General features: G+C 36.7%; 1 protein-coding gene across 3 annotated transcripts in view; it reads left to right on the forward strand.

The window, feature by feature from the left end:
• The window catches only part of Nsmce2 (non-SMC element 2, MMS21 homolog (S. cerevisiae)), a 206,763-nt gene that overhangs the window by 32,047 nt on the left and 153,507 nt on the right, over window positions 1-21,209 (forward strand). For all 3 annotated transcript variants that reach the window (XM_013025217.1, XM_013025220.1, XM_013025219.1), the window contains one exon: window positions 16,307-16,413. In XM_013025217.1, coding sequence (XP_012880671.1) covers window positions 16,307-16,413 — 107 coding nt within the window. The remainder of the gene's footprint in view (window positions 1-16,306; window positions 16,414-21,209) is intronic.

The raw sequence follows: 21,209 nt of genomic DNA on the forward strand, positions 1-21,209 counted from the left end.
AGATCTGAGGATAACAGTTCAAAGCCAGCCCGGGCAGGAAAGGCCGTGAGACTCTTCTCTCCAGTAAAAACCACTAGAAAACTGGAAGTGATGCTGTGGCTTAAGTGGTAGAGTGCTCGCCTTGAGCTGAAGAGCTGAGGGACAGAGCCAAGCCCAGAGTTCAAGCCCCAGGACCGACCAAAAAAAAAGTAGATAAAATACTTCAAGTAATTTAGCAGTGTCACATAGTTGTAAATGTATAGTACCATAGAACACAAGTAAAACCACAGCTTTGAATACCCTTAGGCTTGAAATAAACATTATAGATCATCTACTCAAACTCTTCTTTAAAATGAAGAACAGAGCCCCAGAAAGATTATTAACCCAAAGTCTCAGAGCAAATTATTGAGATTCCCAAATATCTTAGTCCGATTTCATTTCTACTTTGATTATGCTTCTGTCTTCCATCTCTTTAGGAAACACTTAAGAAATTTATTAACTAGATATTTTAGATAAGCTGAATTAAAAGTTGCAAAAAGGTTCACTGGAGGATGACAATTTGTAGCTAAAATTAGAACCAAATCTAGCAAAATTGGAAGGAGTGCAATTGAGTGCAGTTTCAAAATAGATGTGAGTAAATGACTAAGATATTTAAGTAGAAAAGTTTATTTTAAAATGAACTTTTGTAGGAAGCAGCATTTATGGCACTTTATATCCAGTTTTGCTTTTCTGGATTGATGGGCTTAAAATAATTTAGTAGTGTAATATTGGGAAACTGCTGGGCGCCGGGACTCATGCCTGTCCTCCTAGCTATTCAGGAGGCTGAGACCTGAGGATCGTGGTGCAAAGACAGCCTATGTCCATGAGACTCTTATCTCCAGTGAACCACCAGAAAACCAGAAGTGGCGCTGTGGCTCAAGTGGTAGAGTGCTTGCCTTGAGCTGAAGAACTTAAGCCCCATGACCAACAAATAAATAAATAAATAGGGAAACTATGGACTGAATTTTATCTAGATTTGTTTGAATGTTTTTGCTTTTCTGTTATGACTTTGGATCATAGATTAAAACAGTGGCTTTCAGATTTTACCACGCATCAGTATCACTTGGAGGACTCCTTGGAAAACCAATTGCTGGGTCCCATTCCCACAGTTTCCTAATCTGTCTTCTGGTATAGAACTCTAATAATTTGCTTTCCTAATAAGTTCACAGGCAATGCAGATGCTCCGATTTGGCAACCGCACTTTGAGAACTACTGAATTAGAGAAAATAATAATAAAAGCATACAAGTAATTTCTTTGGTATTTGTTTTATAAAAATATTTCTACTTAAGAGTATTTCCATTGTAATAGGTATGCATGATATCTTTTTTTAATTTATGTATTTACTTTGTATTTCCCTAGTGATCAATAGAATTGATTGTCTTTTCATGTGCGTATTTGACATTTACCTCTTTTGTTTTTGGGTTTTTTTTTTTTTTTTTTGGTTAGTCATGGAACTTGAACTCTGGGCCTGGGTGCTGTCCCTCAGCTCTTCAGGTCAAGGCTAGCTCTCTGCCACTTGAGCCACAGTGCCACTTCCGGTTTTCTGAGTGGTTTATTGGACATAAGAGTCTTACGGCCTTTCCTGCCCGGGTTGGCTCTGAACTGAGATCCTCAGATCTCAGCCTTCTGAATAGCTAGGATTACAGGGTGAGCCTCCGGCACCCAGCTTGACATTTACCTCTTTAGTTAAGTTTCTGTTTGTATTTTGTTCCCATTTATTGGATTTTGGTTTTGTCTTTTTATTGAACATTGAGGGTTCTTTATATTTTTTGAATAAAAGATTTTTAGCAAATATATGATTTGCAGGTATTCTCTTCTAATGTGTGCTTAATGGATCCTTATGAGGAGCAGAAATTTTTAATTTTGATGGCATCCCACGTACCCATTTGTTCTCTTGAGGATTATGTTAAAGATTTTTTTCTCTACATTTTTATGGAAGCTTTATGTTGTGCAGTTATGTTTGTAAGCTAGTGTGAGAAAATTTTTGTATGTGGTACAAGGTATGATTTAAGTTTCTTTTCTTTTCCTTTTTGTTCTTCTCCCTTCCTATTTCCTTCCACCTTTCCTTTTTCTCTCCCTCCCCCATATTTTCTTTTTTTTTTCTTAACAGGCAGGTAGACTGCTGACCCAGTTACCCCAGTATTGTTTGTTGATAACAAGTCTGAATTGCCTTTGTACATATTTTAGAGCAGTTGTCCAAGTATGTATGTATGTACTTCTGGATTTCATTAATAGTCTCTTTGTCTGTGTTTATAATGGTAGTATACTGTCTTGATTACTGAAGCTTTTTATAGTACAGTCCTGAAATCAGACTTCCAACATTGTTTTGTTTATATTAGGTCTTTGCATTTCCATATAAATTTTAGAATCAACTTGTTAGTTTCTACAATGCCTGATAGGATTTTGATTGTGTGCCTGGCAGCTTCCTTAAGATACTAAGGTGGGACAATGCTATGTCTGATTCATATGTTTCCTGTCACTCTCCTCCGTTCTTCCTTGTATAATGTTTAATGTCATATAAGCCTTTAAAATTTTTATTTTACTTTTAGGTGAGGTTATTTCAGACAGAAGAATAAATCTAGTCCCTTTATTTCATTTGGTTGTAATTGAAATTACTATAGTATAGTAGACTTTGATGAACAAGTGGGTAATATCAGGTTTTACCTTGAGAAAGAGAATTAATAAGAACATGGAAGGAAAATTACAGGGAAAAGATACAGAAAAGAAACCACCAAGGAAGCAAATCAAGGAGCTACAGAAGAAGCAGTGCAGAATAAAATTAAGGTACACTGTGGTTGAAAAGGAGATAATAGTTGATCTGGGTGGGCAAATGCATTGATCTTCATACTGCTAGATGTGGAGGATGCTAAGAGGAAGCAGTCTAAGATGACTTTAAGGTTTTGGGTTTTGCATGTGCTCTGTTTTTTTTTGGTTGCTGAGACTGAGTGCCTGTATGTGGGATGTGATTGATTGGAAACTCCCATTTTATAAATACTACTGCAGTATTATAATTGATACCTTGGAGTTCAGAACCAGTTACTCAGTGAATATTAATAGTTCTTTATTTCTTACTTTGTTCTTCAAACCAGATATATTCTTGTGTGATCATTCTTATTGCAGAAAGAGTTTACCCAGTGTAGCTAGTGTGTTTTCTCAGAGGTTTCTAGCAGATATAAGGCTCTATGGATCTCTCTCTCTCTCTCCCTCTCTCTCTCTCTCTCTCTCTCTTTCTCTCTCTTCCCTCCCCTCCTCTTTGAGAAGTAGTTTTTAAAGAAGGGAAGACAGAAGCTATCTTGGGAATCACTGCTGATTTAAGCTGATTAAATTAAAAATGAAACAGCCTGAGGTTTTCATATAAGTAAAAGTGAGGAAAAATAAAAATTACCTTATAAGGCCCGAGGCCCATCTTTTCAGAAACTAGTACTATGTGGAGGTGTAAACATGAGTGGCTATGCTGTCAGATAGGGCAGACATGATATTCATAGTAAATTATGAGAGATTTATTTTCTGGAATTGTCAGTGATTTAAACTTTAAACAACTAATTTCCATTATTACCATGAAATAAAGTTCATTTTACTTTCTAAAAATAATAGAGACATTATTTTCCAAAAGAAATAAAATTGTTCCCTCCTTTTAGGATTATGGCTCCTCTATTCTTTCCTTTAAGAGATGGTTCTCAGAACAAAATACCTCTCATTTAGACCAACATTCAAGAATTAGATAAATAACAGAGATTACAGATCCTGCTAAACTAGGCTTTATAATTCAATAAATTTTGTATCCTAGAAGTTACTATGAGTTAGGGAGGCTTGTTTAATTAAACTGGTTCTTTACTATTTTAAAGTAAGCTAATTCCTACTTTTAATCTTTTTCTTAATATAAGTTTTGAAATAAGTATAGAAATACCCTGATCTCAGGCAGTTGCTCCCCAGTTGTTTATAAGCTAAAGATTTTTAATGTACTTTCCTTTGAGTAACTATCTCATTTATAAACACACTGATAGTTTTCTTTGCAGTGATCCTAAGTCCCTTCTCTATCCCTCTTTTTTATTTTTTTTTCCCTCTTGGGTAGGGTGATTGCCCTGGCATAATAAGGATGCTTTCCAGCCTGCACAGATATTTTAGGAGGGTTTTTGGCAGAATCCTAAGGCATAGAAATGGGCTGTGCCATCAGGGTGATGATGATAGACATAGTTGAAAGAGTGGGCTTGGCTCTGTCATAGACTCTTCATTTGAATCATCACTCTATGGCTCCTGAGCTGTATGACTTTTTTCAAGGTACTTAGCCCCTCTGTCATTTTTTCCCCTTTCTTTCACAATATAAAGATAGGTACTGTGTTTTTACAAAACTATTGAAGGGATTGTCAGGTGATTCATGTATATTGTTTAGTATCCAGCACACATTAAATGTTCAATAGAGGTAAGTTATTACTTAATTGAAGGAAAATTAAGAAAGGAAGTGTTTTCAGATTAGTATTTCACAGAAAATAGAGACCAGCCATATAAATTAGATCACAGACTGCAATTCAGAAAGACTACATCTTGAATGCCATAGTTCAGTAAAATCAAACTTGTTAGTCTTAAGTTTAGATTAGAACTTTAGATAAAAAAAAGTTCAGTTGCCCAGTACAGTAAAGGAGAAGTCCAAGGTTAACCAGTCATGCTTACTGTGGTGTAGAAGTGAAGGTAGTATTAGAATTCTTGCTATTTAACCCATGGCTATTCCTAGTTTAGTTCTGGAATCCATCTATTTAAAAAAATGAAGCAGGTTTAAATGAAGGCATCTAAACTTGGTTGAAGGAATTTGATGATTGTTATTTGCCTTGGGGAGCAAAGATTTACAAGGTAGAGATATTTAATAGTTCCCCTCTGATCTTTGAAGGACTGTGATCTGGAAAAGAATTAAGACTGGCTCTTTCATCCTAAAGGCAACTCTTCTGAGTTCTGGAGCCAACGACCAGAGTTCAAGACTTGCTCCTAATGTTGAAGTAGAGTCATTTAATCTATCCGAGCCAGAGTTTGATCAGCCATCTAAAGAAGAGCATAAAGTCACTCAATACAAAGGTTATGAGGTTAATGTGTATGAAAGAGCAATTCATATTTATTGTTGTCCTTGCCTGGTGTTATTTTGGCGGGTGCTGAATCAGCTCCGTTTGAGAGGACTCTTCATAATTAGAGCTGTTTGGCAGTGGAGCAAACTTTCTCATCACATAAATTGCCAAACAAGGGCTGGGAAGTTGGCTCAGTGGTAGAGCGCTTGCCTTGCAATGCATGAGGCCCTGGGTTCGATTCCTCAGCACCACATAAGCAAAGAGAAAAAAAGCCGGAAGTGGCACTGTGGCTCAAGTGGTAGAGCGCTAGCCTTGAGCTGAAGAGCTGAGGGACAGCACTCAGGCCCAGAGTTCAGGCCCCACAACCGGACCCCCCAAAAAAAAAATAAATTGCCAAACAAAGTCCAGGTGTTAATATCAGGGCTTTTTAGAAAACTGTATATGGGCTAGATCTTTGTCAAAGCCCTCTGAGAGAAGATACAGCCCTGACTTTACTAACTGACTTTACTTCAGGTCACCAGCACAATGCTAGGCATATGGTTTGTGCTTGGAAGATATTTATTGAATTAGTCAATTTCAAGTTCCCCACACTTACATTCTATTCTTGGTTAAACGTCATCTCTTCTCCTTTTCAATATGAACTTGATCTTTCTCAAATGTATGTTAGTCTTTATATTGTTACTTTAGAGTAGAAACTTGGACATCCAACTAAGTAGCTGAACCTGCTCACTGTTTCTTTTATTCCTATGCACTTACTGAAGACAAGGGCACAGAAAGAGTGTTGACAGGATTTTCATTGTGAAATCATCTGAATGTAATTTCTCTTCGGGCTTAGTCATCTATTAAATTCCCTACTTCAGCTCTTTCAGTAAGTAATTTCTGTCCTTAATATGTGCTTCTTAGAAGAAGATGCCTTATACACAGAATGTTTCCCTGGAAAACAATGCCAAGAACCTCACAGTGGTGATTGCTCCTGGGGAGAGAGTTTGGGGATTAGTTCTTGTATTGTTTAAAATTTTCACCCAAATGTTTTTTTTAAATTATTAATTCTCAAACATTTTTAGAGTAGGTGAGAGAACTCCATGATTCAGTAGATGCTAGCTTAAGTGAGGTAGAAGACATACATTGGAAATACAGCAAAGTACAGCTAATACAAAGCAAAATAGTATCCACTGATTAAGAGCCTTCTGTGTTTGAAGTATCATACTGATGCTTCTTTACCAACATGCTCGTTTACTTTTCTTAGTAACATATGAAGAAGTTTTAACCTTATTTATTTATTTTGCTACCACAAATTCATGTGAGAGATTGTATTTTGGAGGAGAGTCAAAGCCAAGCTCAGTTTCCTAAGATTCTGGGTCTCTAAGTCTCACAGTGTCTACACTTAGTATGCATCAGAGAGAAAGAACAGCCATTGGAATTGTGTTGATAGAAAAACGCATGCTGTAAATATTGCATACTGCTTTGAATTCACGGTTTTCCAATCTACCAGAGGAGGATATGGGGAAAAAAGTGTTTGAGTCAAATAAAAGATAGACCTGACCTTGAAGAACTTAGGGCCTTATAATAGGAGTTGTGGATGTATGTTAAAATGATAAATAACTGTAGTGCTTCTGATGACTGACAAGACATTGACTTCCAAAACTATAAATTTAATTAGTCATTAAATTTGGTATTTTTGGTATTTTAACTTATACCTTTACCATAGTAGTCTGTAGACAATAATCTACATTCTACACACATTCTAAGAAAATATGTCTATATAATGAAGTATGTCCTACTTTCCTATACTCTGGGGTAGAGCGCAAGCTAACCTGTCAGTCTCTTCATCCTTTCTTAAAGGAAGGTAAGACAGTCATTTTAGACAGAAAACAACTGATTCATTACTTCACAATTTATGTGGAGTATATTATTTCTGTGTAATATTTCAGATACTATGACAACAGTCTCCCATGTTAACTCAGATCCAAGGCCAGTCATAACCCCACCATTTATTAACTATATGTCCTGGCAGATGATTTAGCTTTTGTGAGCATCAGCCTTTTTTTTCTCAACTGTGTGCTTAATATGATACCTAATCCACCCTGTTACAGGGCCAGATGTAGCAGTATGCTCACCATGCCTAATAATGTAGTCAGTGCCCTGTGAAAGGTTTATTCCTTTGCTCAATGATGGCTGTCTCTTTTCATTCTTATTCAGCCATTTTAGCTGTTAGTCAGTCTTAGTGGGAGCAGTGAAAACATGTGCTTAGGCTCTTCATTACTCTGGTGAACAGCTTTGGGACACTTGCTCATCCTTCAAGACAGTTAGATTTACCCACACCTACTTAAACCTTTCCTGCCTTCTGTGGCTGTTAGCTGCCTTTCCTGTTTGCTTCAGAGCATTTCCCCCACTGCCTCATGTGTAGTCAGTGTTCAGAATACCTTTACAAAGTAAACTTGCTATTTATAAAACTCTCATTCACCATTGTAGTCTGTGAGTTAGTGCTTTGGGAGTTACAAATAGCACTGGGATACTTTTTAGTTCCAAGGGCAAAATGGTTTCAGGATTTGGGCTAATTACATTTGCAGATTGGTTATCCATTCTGTAATAATTCTAATGACAGATAATGTCTTGTTTGTGCTTACTGTTGGCCACGCCCTGTGTTGATCATTTTACCAACATGACCTCACTTAGTCTTGATAGCAACTTTGTGAATGAGGTACTGATACTGTACCCCTTGTACAGATGAGGAAACAGACTATCTAGTAAGGCAACTTGCCAAAAACTACATAGCCAGAAAATAAAGTAATCAAAATAGTATGAACTCTGATTCCAGAGTTTGTTTTTTTAATCCTGAAATGCTTAACTTCTTTTTCAGTTATGTATCATACACCTTCCCTCCTGTGTATTATTATGATAAGAGAACTGTGTGGGTGGGAAAGGACTATAAACATGAAGACATCTTGAGAATGTCTTCCCTAGTTGCTGGTTTTTGAAGAATCCAACTACCTACTAGCTTGCAATAGACTCTCTTACTTCTTCTAGTGGGAGGCAGTTAGAAAAGGGAGATTCAGTTTAATTTTACCACACTAATATCTATGTGGAGGATTAATTATGACTTTGAAGTACAGTGTGGTAAGAATTAACCAAGTTTCTATTAAATATTGCTCAAGCGGCAAGTAAGTCATTAAATTCAACTCCTGCTGAATATTTAATGATTGCTTAATATCAGGCTGCCAAGAAACACACGCATACACTCATACAGGTAGGTGTGTGCTTAGATATATGTTGCTAGAGATAATTAGAGCTGTATTCAGAAAGAACTGTCTGTTTTTGTTTGGTTTTGTTGGGGGAAGATTCTGGATTTGATTTGTACTGTCATTTGTTTGAGTTCATCCCCCAACCCAAATAGAAATAGAATTATATTCTGATTAGGCAAGATTAGGAGATACTAATTCCTAAAATATTTCTAAAAATTCCTAAATAAAATATTCCTGCTATGTGTTCCATTTAGTCTGAGAAATTTCAAATAGTATCAGGCAAGACCCTGCCTCCTCTCCTTTCTTCCTCCATGATAAAATGGTTATATGTATTTTAGGACATTTAGTGTTTATCAGGTTCTTCTCAGCGTATGAATCATGTTGTATTGCATTCAGCTACTTTTAACAACACTAAATGTGTGCTTTGTCTTAGCCTGGTATTTCACTAATAAAATAGGTGGAGTTGAGGTTAATCAACTATATGTAATTGGTAATGTTCTTGTTCAAACCTGCACATGCCTTTGTAGATTAAAAACCACTAGATTCCACAATTTTGTTTAGGACAAAATTTCAGCAGCAGTTTGGCCATGGGCAAAACTATGCAATTGAGCCAGAGATGTAAAGGTAAAAGGAATAAGTAGGTGACATTTGTCTTGAGGGTGTGCCTCATAATATACATGCACACACAGTAGTAAAGTTATAGAAGTTTTATGGATGTATAAGGGGTGAAGTAATTGGTCCTATTCTGGAGATTAGAGAGGACTCTGGAAAAGGATCTTAGGGTTGAGATTTTAAGAAATATCAGGACAAAGTAGAAAGATACCTGGGCATATAGAAGTAGTGTGAGGTATACATGTATGAGTGTACTAGGGAAAGAGGAAAGAAACATCCTGATTTCTGTGTTTGTTTTATTGAAGGAACTGAAAGCCTGGGGTATGATAGGGAAGTCACGTGGCTTTTGGGTACCAGGAGGTGCAGGATTTGTTTCATTTATGCATCTAAATCTCTGTCCTGGGCTTTTCTCCAGTGTATGCCTTAGGCTATAGATACATCACACTGTGGTTAGGGAAGGGTTGACCAACTACTTACCTTCCATTCTTGCTGATCTAGTTGCTGGTTTGGAATGGAAGTTTGATTGTGTTATTGATCATGCCCATCTGGACTCAGAGATTCCAGATTAAAAATTCACCTCTATCTGCTGTTGTTTTTGTAAGTTGTAGCTTAGAAAATTGCATCGAGGGAAAAAAAAGTATGCCTAGACCCTGGAAAGTATTAGAACTAAGAAAAACTGTCCATCTGTGCTATAGAAGGATGAATATATTGCTTCAAACTTATTCCCTGCTCATTATCTGCATCTTTTGTTTTGTTTTGTTTTGTTTTGGGTCCGGTCGTGGGGCCTGAACTCTGGGCCTGGACGCTGTCCCTCAGCTCTTCAGCTCAAGGCTAGCGCTCTACCACTTGAGCCACAGCACCACTTCCAGCTTTTTTCTTTTTGCTTATGTGGTGCTAAGGAATTGAACCCAGGGCCTCAGGCATGCAAGGCAAGCGCTCTACCACTGAGCCAACTTCCCAGCCCATTATCTGCATCTTTTAGTCAAAGATGCCTTGTAGTTTGCCCTGCTTGACTGTCCAGCTTAGAGAAAAGAGCTTGTTTGTCTCTGCTTTTCTTTCTCAAACTTATTTCTTCTTGCTTTGGTCCTGGCTTTTCATATTAAAGATAACTAGCATTGATTGCTGCTCTTTTGTTTTTCATAACTTTCATACTTGCTCTGCCTCAGCCTTTGTTTCTCATTGAGGTTTGATGAATTTTGCTTTAAGTTAAATTTTAGTATAACCCATTTCTGCTTAATGTTCTACTGATCATGTATCTTTAATGCTTGTTCACCACTTCAAAACAGAAAATGGTAATAGTTATATTTCTGTTAGCACATTTTGACATTGAGTAGCAGAAATGATGTTTCTAATGAATATTAGATGGCTACTTAGATTGCATAATTATAGGTTTGTCTCGCTTTAGGAAAATCATAAGCAGTCCAGCTTCATCTATTCAGAGACTTCTTAAATTGTTTAAATATCAGAGCACTTCATCTAAATGAAGTCTTCCTTTAGAGAGTCTGTTTTTTTCAGTCTTTGTTTTTCTAAGATTTGCCACTGAATAAAGAAAAAACAAAACCTAAGCCATGTTTAAAGAGTTGATTTAATTCTAATGATTCTTTAATAACATTTTTAAAGTTTGTCAGGTTACTGCTATTTGTCTTCAGTGGTTTGGGATCAGTGTTGTTATAGAACTGCCCAGGCATCCGTATACTTTCAGAAACAGTTAAATTTTTATAATGTAAATCAAGGATTATTTGTGCTCTCCGGACTTGATTTGCTGGGGCCGGACTTGGAGACAGCTTTCAGAAAGGTATTGCATTAGATTCTTAGAACAGCTTCTTACTCAGTGTGCTAGGTGGCAGTCTCCCAGAGGTCTCAAGCTTTCCCTATGAGATATCTCCATGTGTGTATTGACTTATAAATCAATAAATGTGTTCACAGAGTGAAGTTTTGAAGACATTTCAATATTTCTAATCTCCTCAGGCCCTGCTAGGCTAAGAGAGGAAGGTATGCAGTCAGAGATATACAGGTAATAAAAATGGTTTGATTGTGAGTTCCACTCAGACCTATACCTGCAATGTGATTCCTTCCAATCCTGACCATTTTTCTGTCTGTCCTTGGTTTGATGCCTGGCAGTCAGCCCGTTGTTTCTTCCATCTATGTGGATGCTAGTGCTCCTGGCCTAGTATAACCTTGATCTTCGAGCATCTAACTTGGCTGCTTTTCTCTATGCATTTAGTGAGTGACTTGATTACTTTTATAGCACTTAAAATTATGCTCTGATCTTTTTACTGTGTTAAAACAACTTGTTTTTTTTTGTTGTTGTTGTTTGAATCAGTCTTACTATATACCCAGGCTGGCCTTGGACTTGAAATTTTCCTGTCTTAGCCTCCTGAATGCTAGGAGTCCAGGAATATGCCAACACCAAGCTAAAGCTTATTTTTAAAAAGACAAAACAAAACAAAACTCCAGCATTTGGTATTCGGCATCATAAATTATCTCTTCTTTCTTATTTGTGTTTGTCTCATTTCATCAGATTTCAATCCAACATTTTGCTTTTGTGATCAGTTTCCTGTACTTAAGGTATTTGGAAAGAATTTTCAAGACCAGGCTGATAACCTTGGAGTATATTGTACAGGCTCCTACTGAGAAGTGTTGCTTTTATTTTATTTTTTTTTAAGTGTTGCTTTTATACTAAGGGAGCACCAGGTTGCTGAGCTGAAACTTATAGACTGACTTTCTCCTACCTGAGGACTGGTTCCTTATATATACATGAAGGAATTGGAAGTGCTTATCTTTCTCCTGTGTTTAAACATAACCTTTTTGCATAAGAGAGCAGCATCCAGACTACACTTAGAAGGTCTGAGTTGGATATCTGACTCTGCCTTTGTGGTCTTCAGCAAGTTCTTCAGTTTTCTCATATGTATAGGGAAAAACTATTCCTCTCTTAATGTTGGCATGATCTTTAATATAACTATGACATGGTCACATACTAAAGTGTTCATTTATTGTTATTTACAACTCTATGTGTGAGAAATGTATAGATGAAATATATCTATATATTATATATAGATACACATTATAGAGAGAGCTACTCTCCACATATATATGTACATGTGTACATATATATATATATGTATATGTGGAGAGAGAGAAGCACAATATTGTTACTTTCCATGCTTCATCATCTGTACCAAATTTCACCAATGCTGGAGTGCTAAAGTGTGACAAGGTAATGCTTTGATCTCTGTCACCATTATTCTGAGAATTGTAATAGCTTTGTGTGATTCTGCTCTCCCCTTCCCCAAGTGCTACTCAGCACTTTTTTTTTCTGATGGATTAAAAACAAAATCACAGTGAAATGAGCATATATCATATGTCTTCTTTACATTTTAGTTCAACAGAATATCTAAGTTAAGGTAATTTATTGTTTGGGTAAAGTTAACTTTAAACTTTAAAAAAATGACCTTTAAAGAATATTGAAGATAGCTGGGTGCCGGTGGCTCACGCCTGTAATCCTAGCTACTCAGGAGGCTGAGATCTGAGGAACGTGGTTCAAAGCCAGCCCAGGCAGCAAAGTCCATGAGACTTTTTATCTCCAATAAAACGACTAGAAAACCGGAAGTGGTGCTCTGGCTCCAGAAGTAGAGCGCTCGCCTTGAGCTGTAGAGCCATGGGACAGCGCCCAAGCCCAGAGTTCAAGCCCCAGGACCGACCAAAAAAAAAAAAAAAGAATATTGAAGAAAGAATGATTCTATAATGACCTTTAAAGAATATTGAAGAAAGAATTAGTCTATAATTCTTCGCTGAATCCCAAGAACTAAGGCATCATTCCTGTCTCTGGATTGAAATCTGGCCAAAAGAGACAAATGCAAATCAGAAACACAAGATGTTAAGGGTGCTGAAAAAACCAAATGTAATTGCTAAGATAACTTAAGGGAGTAGTTGTTCCAAGTTTGCTTAATTTCATAGCAGGTGCTGCTTAAGTTCAGTCCTTGAGGGAAGTGTAGCTTGAATTTGGTGGAGATTTTTAGGAATGTTTTTCTGTGAAAGCATAGGGGAATTTATGACTAGATGCTATGTACTGAGGTGTCAAGGAGCACGTGGCTGGTCAGTCCTTGCATTCCTACCCAGATACTTTTTAGTAAACATCCAACTCTGCCTAATTTTTTTGTATTTATTCTGACCTGTGCTTCACACCACTGGAAGTGTCCAGGGATTTAAGGTGGGCAGTGGCTGTTGGTCTTTTTCATGCAACACCCTCTCTCTTCTCCTGAGTTCTTCCAGTGCTTTTGTAAAACAAGACACAGATTTCTATGCTTTTCATTCCTCTTCTTTCTGAAACACGCACATATACCCACACATACACATACTAGTTTTGTTACTGCAAAAAGGAAAATAGAGATTAACAATAGAGAAAAACAAAAATAATCACAAAAATAATCTTAAGGCAGCTCCTTGGGTCTGTGAGAAATGCTTGTGGAAGTTTCTCCTAGTTCTGGTGTCTGACTTCTTTCTTCAGCAGACCCAGAGACTTGAACCAGAGTTATCTGGTTCCCCTTGAGCATTTCCCCTTCTCTTTTTTTCTTAAAGCTGTATAATTCCTTAGATTGTTCTTCAGCTCATTCCAGCCTTGCTGAGCCTTGGAGCCTTAAGTGAGGTCTCCAAATATTCTTCTCTTAGTTTTATGAGATCAAACCTGACCCAGCCATTGTTCTTTTCTCTTTTGTAGGAATGTGGTTTTGGGCTTTGTGTTACAAATTCCTTCCTGGTTCAAGTCTTACTGTCATCTAAAATACCTTGGTAATGAGAACCATTATCCTGTTTTATTTTGTAAACTCTTTTTTTTTTCCTTTCATAAGTTTTTAAAAATTGTTTTTGAAAAATATAAATACATTGTTGTTAAGGTATTATACAGAGCAGTTACCATTTTCTAAGTCAGATAATGAGTGCATTTCCTTTGGACAATGTCATGTCTTCCCCCACGTTCCTCCTCCTGTCCCTGCCCACAAGTTACATAGATCATTTTCCCCACATACTGTACAGCATGATTACATTTGTTCACCATTCTTCCCTCCCTTTCTGAACTCTTCCCTTTCCCCTCCCTTTTGTCCCCTTTAAAATGAAAAAAAAAAAGCCAAAAGCAAAAACAAACACCACCACCACTATCAACAACAACAAAAAGAAATTAATGTTTGTATTTCCTGGAATTCATTTTGATAAATAGTATTTTTAATGTTTAGAGAAGTTGTACCTTTGGTTTCCTCCCCTAAGTGTATCCTCCTTTATTCTGGCTGTATGTGAATGCCTAGAGTTTTGTATAGGTTATCACATCTAGTTATACTTTAGACCTAGCTTCTACATATGAGAGAAAACTTGTACTATTTGTCTCATTGAGCTTGGCTTACCACATTTAACATGATTTGTTTTAGGCCCATCTGTTTTCTGAATATGACTTAATATTATTCTTTCTAATGGGCTGTGTAAAATTCTATTGTATATCGGTACCACTTTTTTTTGTACTCACTTAAGTTATTGTAGGACATCTGGGCTATTTCTATAGCTTGGTTATTGTAAAAAGTGTAGCAATGAACATAGATGTGGAAGTGTCTTTACAGTAGCCTGGCTTGTAATGTTCTGGGTAGATGACCAAGAGTGTTATGGCTGATCATAGGGAAGTTCTATGTTTAGTTTTTTGAGGAACCTCTAGACTGCTGTCCAAAGTGGTTGTACTAGTTTATATTTTCACCAACAGTGCAATAGGGTTCCTCTTCCCCCACACCCCAGACAACATTTGTTGTTAAAATTCTTGATGTTGACCAATCTAACTGGGGTGAGATGGAATCACAAAGTTTTTTAATCTATATTTTCTTTCATTGCCAAGGATTTGAACATTTCCTCACATGTCTATTTGATATTCTTACTTCTTCTAAGAAGTCTCTCTTTAGCTCCTTTGCCCATGTATTGGTTGGTTTATTAGTTTTTAAAGGGTTAATTATTTTGAGATCCTTGTATATTTTGGATATTAGGCCTTTGTCAAGTGTATTACTGGTAAAGATTTTCTCCCAGTGTGTTAGCTGTCTTTTTAGCTTAGTAACTATGTCCCTTGCTGTACAGAACCTTTTATTTTGATGTAATCCCATTTGTCAGTCTCTTTCCTGTTTGCTGTGCTCCTGGAACTCTTATAAAGAAAAGTTCCTACCTTACCTATAAGTTCTAATGTTTCTTCTACTCCCTCTTGCAGTAATTTCAAAGTTTTAGGTCTGCCATTTCGGTTTTTGAGTTGATATTGGTGCCTGGTGACAAACAGGTATCCAATTTTATTTTACTACATATGGATATCTTTTTTTCCCAACACCAATTTTTTTCCACTGTATGTTTTTGGCTCCTTTGTCAAATATCAGATAACTGTAAGTATATGGCTTTATTTCTGGGTTTTCTAGTCTATTTCATTGCTCTTCTGGCCAGTTTTTATTATAATAGCGCTGTAATAGAACTTGAGGTCTAAGAGCAGTGATATCACCAGCATTGATTTTTTTTGTTTTTTGTTTTGTTTTGTTTTTATTTTTACTTAGAATTGCTTTGGGGTATTTGAGGTCTCCTGTTCCATATGAATTTGCAGATTTTAAAAAAAAATCTTGGTGAAGAAGCTCATTGTGACTTTCATGGGGATTTCATTTAATTTGTAGAAGATCTTTGGCAGCATGTGATTCTTGCTTTTTGGGGTGGGGGGGGAAGGTCTGGTCGTGGGGCCTGAACTCTGGGCCTGGGCACTATCCCTCAGCTCTTCAGCTCAAGGCTAGCACTCTACCACTTGAGCCACAGCGCCACTTCCGGCTTTTTTCGTTTTGCTTATGTGGTGCTGAGGAATCAAACCCAGGGTCTCATGCATGCAAAGCAAGCACTCTACTACTGAGCCACCTTCCCAGCCCGATTCTTGCTTTTAAGGAAAAGTTTTTCCTTCATTTGTCTAATATTTTGTTAACAATGGGGGCTGATGGAAGTAATCCATCCCTTTGTTATCAGAAGTAGAAACTATCCTTACCTGATCTTTAACAGTTGTGTGAGGTTTTTGTGGCAGATACAGAACTAGGCTGCCTTTAGGGATAAAGAAACCAAGCTGAGGTTGAGAGGTACCAGACTATAAGATTATTCAGTGATATGATGTAATCTGGAACTCCTTTCTACCTCATCTCTGCCTTTCAGTGAATACTGAGTGTATTTATAGAATTGTGAATAAAGCAGGCATCTATTGGAGAATTTCCTTTCTTTTTTGAGAATATAGTGTTTTATAAAATATTGATTGATATTATTGGCTGATACATATTGTTTCAAAATTTTACGGATACAGCATTTTAAGTGGAAGTCATAATTATCATTTTTTTTCTTTCTTTCAGCTGAAGTGAGCAGTGAATACAGTATGGACAAGGCCATGGTTGAATTCGCTATGATGGATCGGGAGCTAAACCATTACATTAAGGCTGTTCAGTCTGCAATAAATCATGTAAGTCTTATTCTTACTGTAGCAGCTCATAATTTCTTCTTAATCAGGAAGTCTCATAGAACAGGAATCTTAAATATGTTCACAGCAAGGCTACCTAGGCTAATTGAAGCATTACATCCATTTTAGGTTGTCTTACATTTTTGTCTCAAAATTTTTAGTCTAACCCCGTTCTATTATGAGCAGATTTTATGCAACTTGTTTTTACTATTGTATTTGCTTAAGATTTAGTTACTCATGCTCTACCTTTAACTAATATGCATCTATTGCAAAATTCTTAGTATCAGATAATATGGAAGAATTTGGAGCAAGCTTAGGAAAAAAGAAGGTTGGCATTTCAGTTTTTCCAGAAGCCAGATTTATCTCTGCTGGCTCCAGCTATCACAGGAACAACAGAGGAGGCAGTTAAGGTGGGAACAGCAATATCCTTTTAGAATACTGAGTTGAGTAAGAAATGAGCAATAGGATTACAGTAATGTTTCTGAGAAGTCCTTTGTCCTGTGAACAGTGGAAACTCCCTGTTGAACTGATTTCATATACCTGTGTAATAGGGTGTCTTGTACTTCTGGTTTCTTTATTTATGTTTTCTTAACTGATAGCTATGGGAAAACTCCAAAACTTGGTTATTTAGTAAGATCAGCTACTGTTCAGGGAAAAATAAAATTTTGACTATTGTCTAATACTTAAGCTAATAAGCAGAACATTATATACTTCTGAGGCTTTCCAGGTGTTTTTTTTTTAATGGATAGTATTTATTAAATGTAGTATCGGTGACTAACATTATCAGTTTATATCCAAGTAAAAACACTCATTCCTATTTTAAATTCTAATTTTTTTTTGCCCCAGTCCTATAAGTGTTTCTTCTTTAGGAAAGATAACCTATTTAGAAATGATAGCAAAACACATAGTACAGATTTTTGTTTTGGGGACAACTTCTCATTACATATCTCAGATTTGAATTCATGATTCTGCTTCTGCCTCCCAAATTCTCAGATTATAGGTGTATTCATCTAGACCAGCATTTTTTAATTTTTTAATTCTAGCCAGTACTTACTCTGAGTATTCTTACTTACACAGATCTGGAGAAGGATCAGGAGCAGGATTAGAATATCAGTATTTTAAAAAATTTATTCTAATATGTCTCTGAAGTTGAATACCCCTGATTTGAAAGAACATGGCTGACTTATAGAATAAAGTATTCGCTACCGAAGATCAGAATCAGGCCATCATATGGCTCAATCTTTCTTTGACCCTTATATGCTATAAAGGGTATCTGATAACAACCTTTAACTTTATACAGTATAAATATATTAGCAAAATACATATTATTGATAAGAAAAATAAGACTTTTTTAGTTTTTTTTTCTTACTAAAATTTAAGATTCACAGATACGTAGTTTTACAATAAGAATTAAACTCTACTCTTAAAAGCAACCTATCCACTCATTAAAAAAAGAAAAGTATACAAAGAAAGCATGATAAATTATACAAGGCTCTAGGCATTCGCACACGGTAAGACCAAAGAAGGATATTTCTAGGAGAGGAACACAAAGGCACAATACCTAGGTACATATGATCATCTAAAATAATATTCATCGAAATGAACTCCAGGAAATGGAGACGAGGTTTTTTTCTTCTTTGTTGCTATTTTTTACTTTTTTGTGTTGTTTATCTGTCTTTGGGAAGGTAAAGGGCGGAGGGCATAGAAATGGAAGGACAAGGTGAAAAAAATGCAACAGTGAGCCGAGTGCCAGTAGCTCATGCCTCTAATCCTAGCTACTCAGGAGGCTGAGATCTGAGGATCGTGGTTCAAAGCCAGCCCAGGCAGGAAAGTCTGTGAGACTCTTATCTCCAAGTAACCACCGGAAAACCAGAAGTAGTGTTGTGGCTCAAGTGGTAGAGTGTACTTCTTCAGCTGGAGAGCTCAGGGACAGCAACTAGGCCCCATGACTGACAAAACAAAGAAGAAAAAAGAAAAGCAAAACGGCAAAGATGCAGTGTGTTACTCACTAGATACTATGTTGAAAATGAATTAAACAACTAGTGAGTGGGGACCAGAGGGAAAAACTAGGAAAGAATGAGGAAAGGAGTGACATTGTCTAAAAAGAAATGTACTCTTTATCTGACTTATGTTATGGTAACCTCTCTGTACATCACCTTTACAATGACATAAAAAATGCATTAAAAAAAAAAAGAAATGCAGCTGGGCGCCAGTGGCTCACGCCTGTAATCCTGCTACTCAGGAGGTTGAGATCTGAGGATCGCAGTTCAAAGCCAGCCCAGGCAGGAAAGTCCGTGAGACTCTTATCTAAACCACTAGAAAACTGGAAGTGGTACTGTGGCTCAGGTGGTAGAGTGTTAGCCTTGAGCTGAAGAGTGCAGGGACAGTGCCCAGGCCCAGAGTACAAGCCCCACGACCGACCAAAGAAAAGAAAAGAAAGAAAGAAATCCTCACTTCGGCCACATTCAGTAGTTAATGAATTGCTTGAAGAGTTACCAAGTATTCTTATTCAACTCAGTAGGAAAGATTATAATTTGAGTTTTATCCTATTTTCAGCCCATACCTCATACTGCATTATGGAGTAAATGGATTTAGTTTCTGATGCTTGTCAACAAGACTTTTGGTCTTTCATAAGAGGAGAAACTTTTTTTTTCTTTTTTCTGATGCCAAATTATACCACCTTTGTAACTTGATATGTAAAGTAGTAAATTATAATTTTTGTAAAGGTTTCTGAGTGAAGTGTTCTACATGACCTTCATGAAGTTATTATTTTCCTGTTTGCTTTGGTGAGATACATGGAGTGAAAACAGCTCAGAGGTGCCAAGATGTCTGAGTGCTTTAGAATAGCATTGATCTAGGAGTCAGAAGCTATTGAAGCCCTAATTCTACGTTATGATTTTTAGTCAAGGAACTTAATCTCTTAGAGCCTCATATTCTTCATCTGTAAAATTTTTGACTTGCCTATTTCATAAGACGATTATGTGAATTAGATTAGATAATGTATCAAAACACTTGGGCATTCATAAAATTTGATGAAGTTGTGAGGTAATACATTATTGCAAAGCCAGATTTCCAAACATTACTCTTTGGGAAGGTAAAACAAGTGATTTGTTAAAATGTACTTTGTTTTTCACACTTTACTTTGGGAAATTTTATTTTTGTTCTACTCTGGAATTTGAGAATCTTACAGATATAAGTGTAAGCTCTTTAGGTTGCAATGTAAGGTGTTCATGGTCTAAAATACAGAAGTTTTGGTATTAAGAAAGAAGGCAGATAATGGCATCTGCATGAATCACACTTAAACTTCTCTGTTACAGATTTTAGCAGCTCCCACATTTCTGTTATGGTAGCATTTGCCTAAATTCTGCCTTACTCTGTGTCTTTTCTGATTATGAATTTTCTCCTAGTCATTGAAAGTTAATAAAAAAAATTACATTTTTATGGTTAGTACCTGCCTAGCAAGCATGCGGCCTTGAGTTCAAACCCTAGTACTACTCCTCCCCAAAACTGCTTTTCGCCTAAGAATATTCAATTTATTATTTGAATAAACTTTTCTTCTACTCTGATCTTCATGGAATTCTGGTAGTACATCTCTGAAAGAGTTTTGGAAGTTTACTTTAGAAATTTAGAGGTCTGGATTAATTTACCAGCAATTCCCTGGGAAGTCCCTTTGGCAGTGAGCAGATCTCAGATTACTTTCCTTTGTTCTTTAAGAAAATAGGCTACTATATTCCATAATGCCTGCAGATTTGATTAGGAATCAGTATTCATTTCAGTGCTCTGAAACTTAAAAAGAAAAGAGTTAATTAAGAGTTTGGTCTGCAAGTTTGTTCAAAGAGCAAAGTTGCAATAAGCACTAAAAATATCCCAGATAGTCTCTAAGACATTCATTTACAAAAAAACATTCAGGATGAATGGGTTATGTACTCTATACGTTTCACATAGATCTCAGGAAGTTCTATGTGAACTGGAAATGTTCTGAAAGCTGTTCAGTGGTACCGTGGGGGAGGGAAAAACTTGGAAAAAATTTTATTAAGTGAAGTAAGTCAGGCCCAAAGAAACATAGGTCCCATAGTTTCCCTTATTTGCAATAATTAGCATATGTCTCAGAGTTATTTCTTTCATCATTGTTAACTGCTGGGAAAATTTTTATGTTGAGACCAGAGTGATGTTCTTAGCATTAAACTTCCGGTAGCTTCATGTTCCTTTCCTTATTTTCTAAGCTCCTATTATTTGGGTAAATTGAGGGGACACCATTGGCTGCTTTTTTGTTCCCAGAAGTCTATTGAATAAATATTTATAAGACATCTATGTAGTAAGCACTTCTAGGTGCAGGAAATAGGAAGCCAGTCATCAAGACCCACATGACCTTCACCCTCAAATGTTAAAAGGTCTAGAATGGGAGCCAAACATTTAACAAAGAGCAATACAAATATTTAATTAATGTTGTGTGTAATACAAGGGGAAAGAAGGCATTCAAGGAGAGTTGCTAACTCAAGGGACATATGTTTTGCATGGACTGGGAGATTTCCTCCTTGAGAAAGGGATGTGTCAGATGAAAGTCAAATGAATCTCAACCTGGGCAATGTCATAGGTAACTTTTGCGAAAAGTATTTCCTTCAATTTTTCTATACATTTCTCTTGTAGATCGTATGGTTTTAAAGCATTTATATCAGATTGCAGGCACAGAGTTGTTTTTATTTCTTTTTTTTTGGGGGGGGGGTCCGGTCATGGGGCCTGAACTCTGGGCCTGGGCGCTGTCCCTCAGCTCTTCAGCTCAAGGCTAGTGCTCTACCACT

The sequence above is a fragment of the Dipodomys ordii genome, unplaced genomic scaffold (assembly GCF_000151885.1).
Source record: "Dipodomys ordii isolate 6190 unplaced genomic scaffold, Dord_2.0 Scaffold82, whole genome shotgun sequence".
Taxonomy (NCBI): domain Eukaryota; kingdom Metazoa; phylum Chordata; class Mammalia; order Rodentia; family Heteromyidae; genus Dipodomys; species Dipodomys ordii.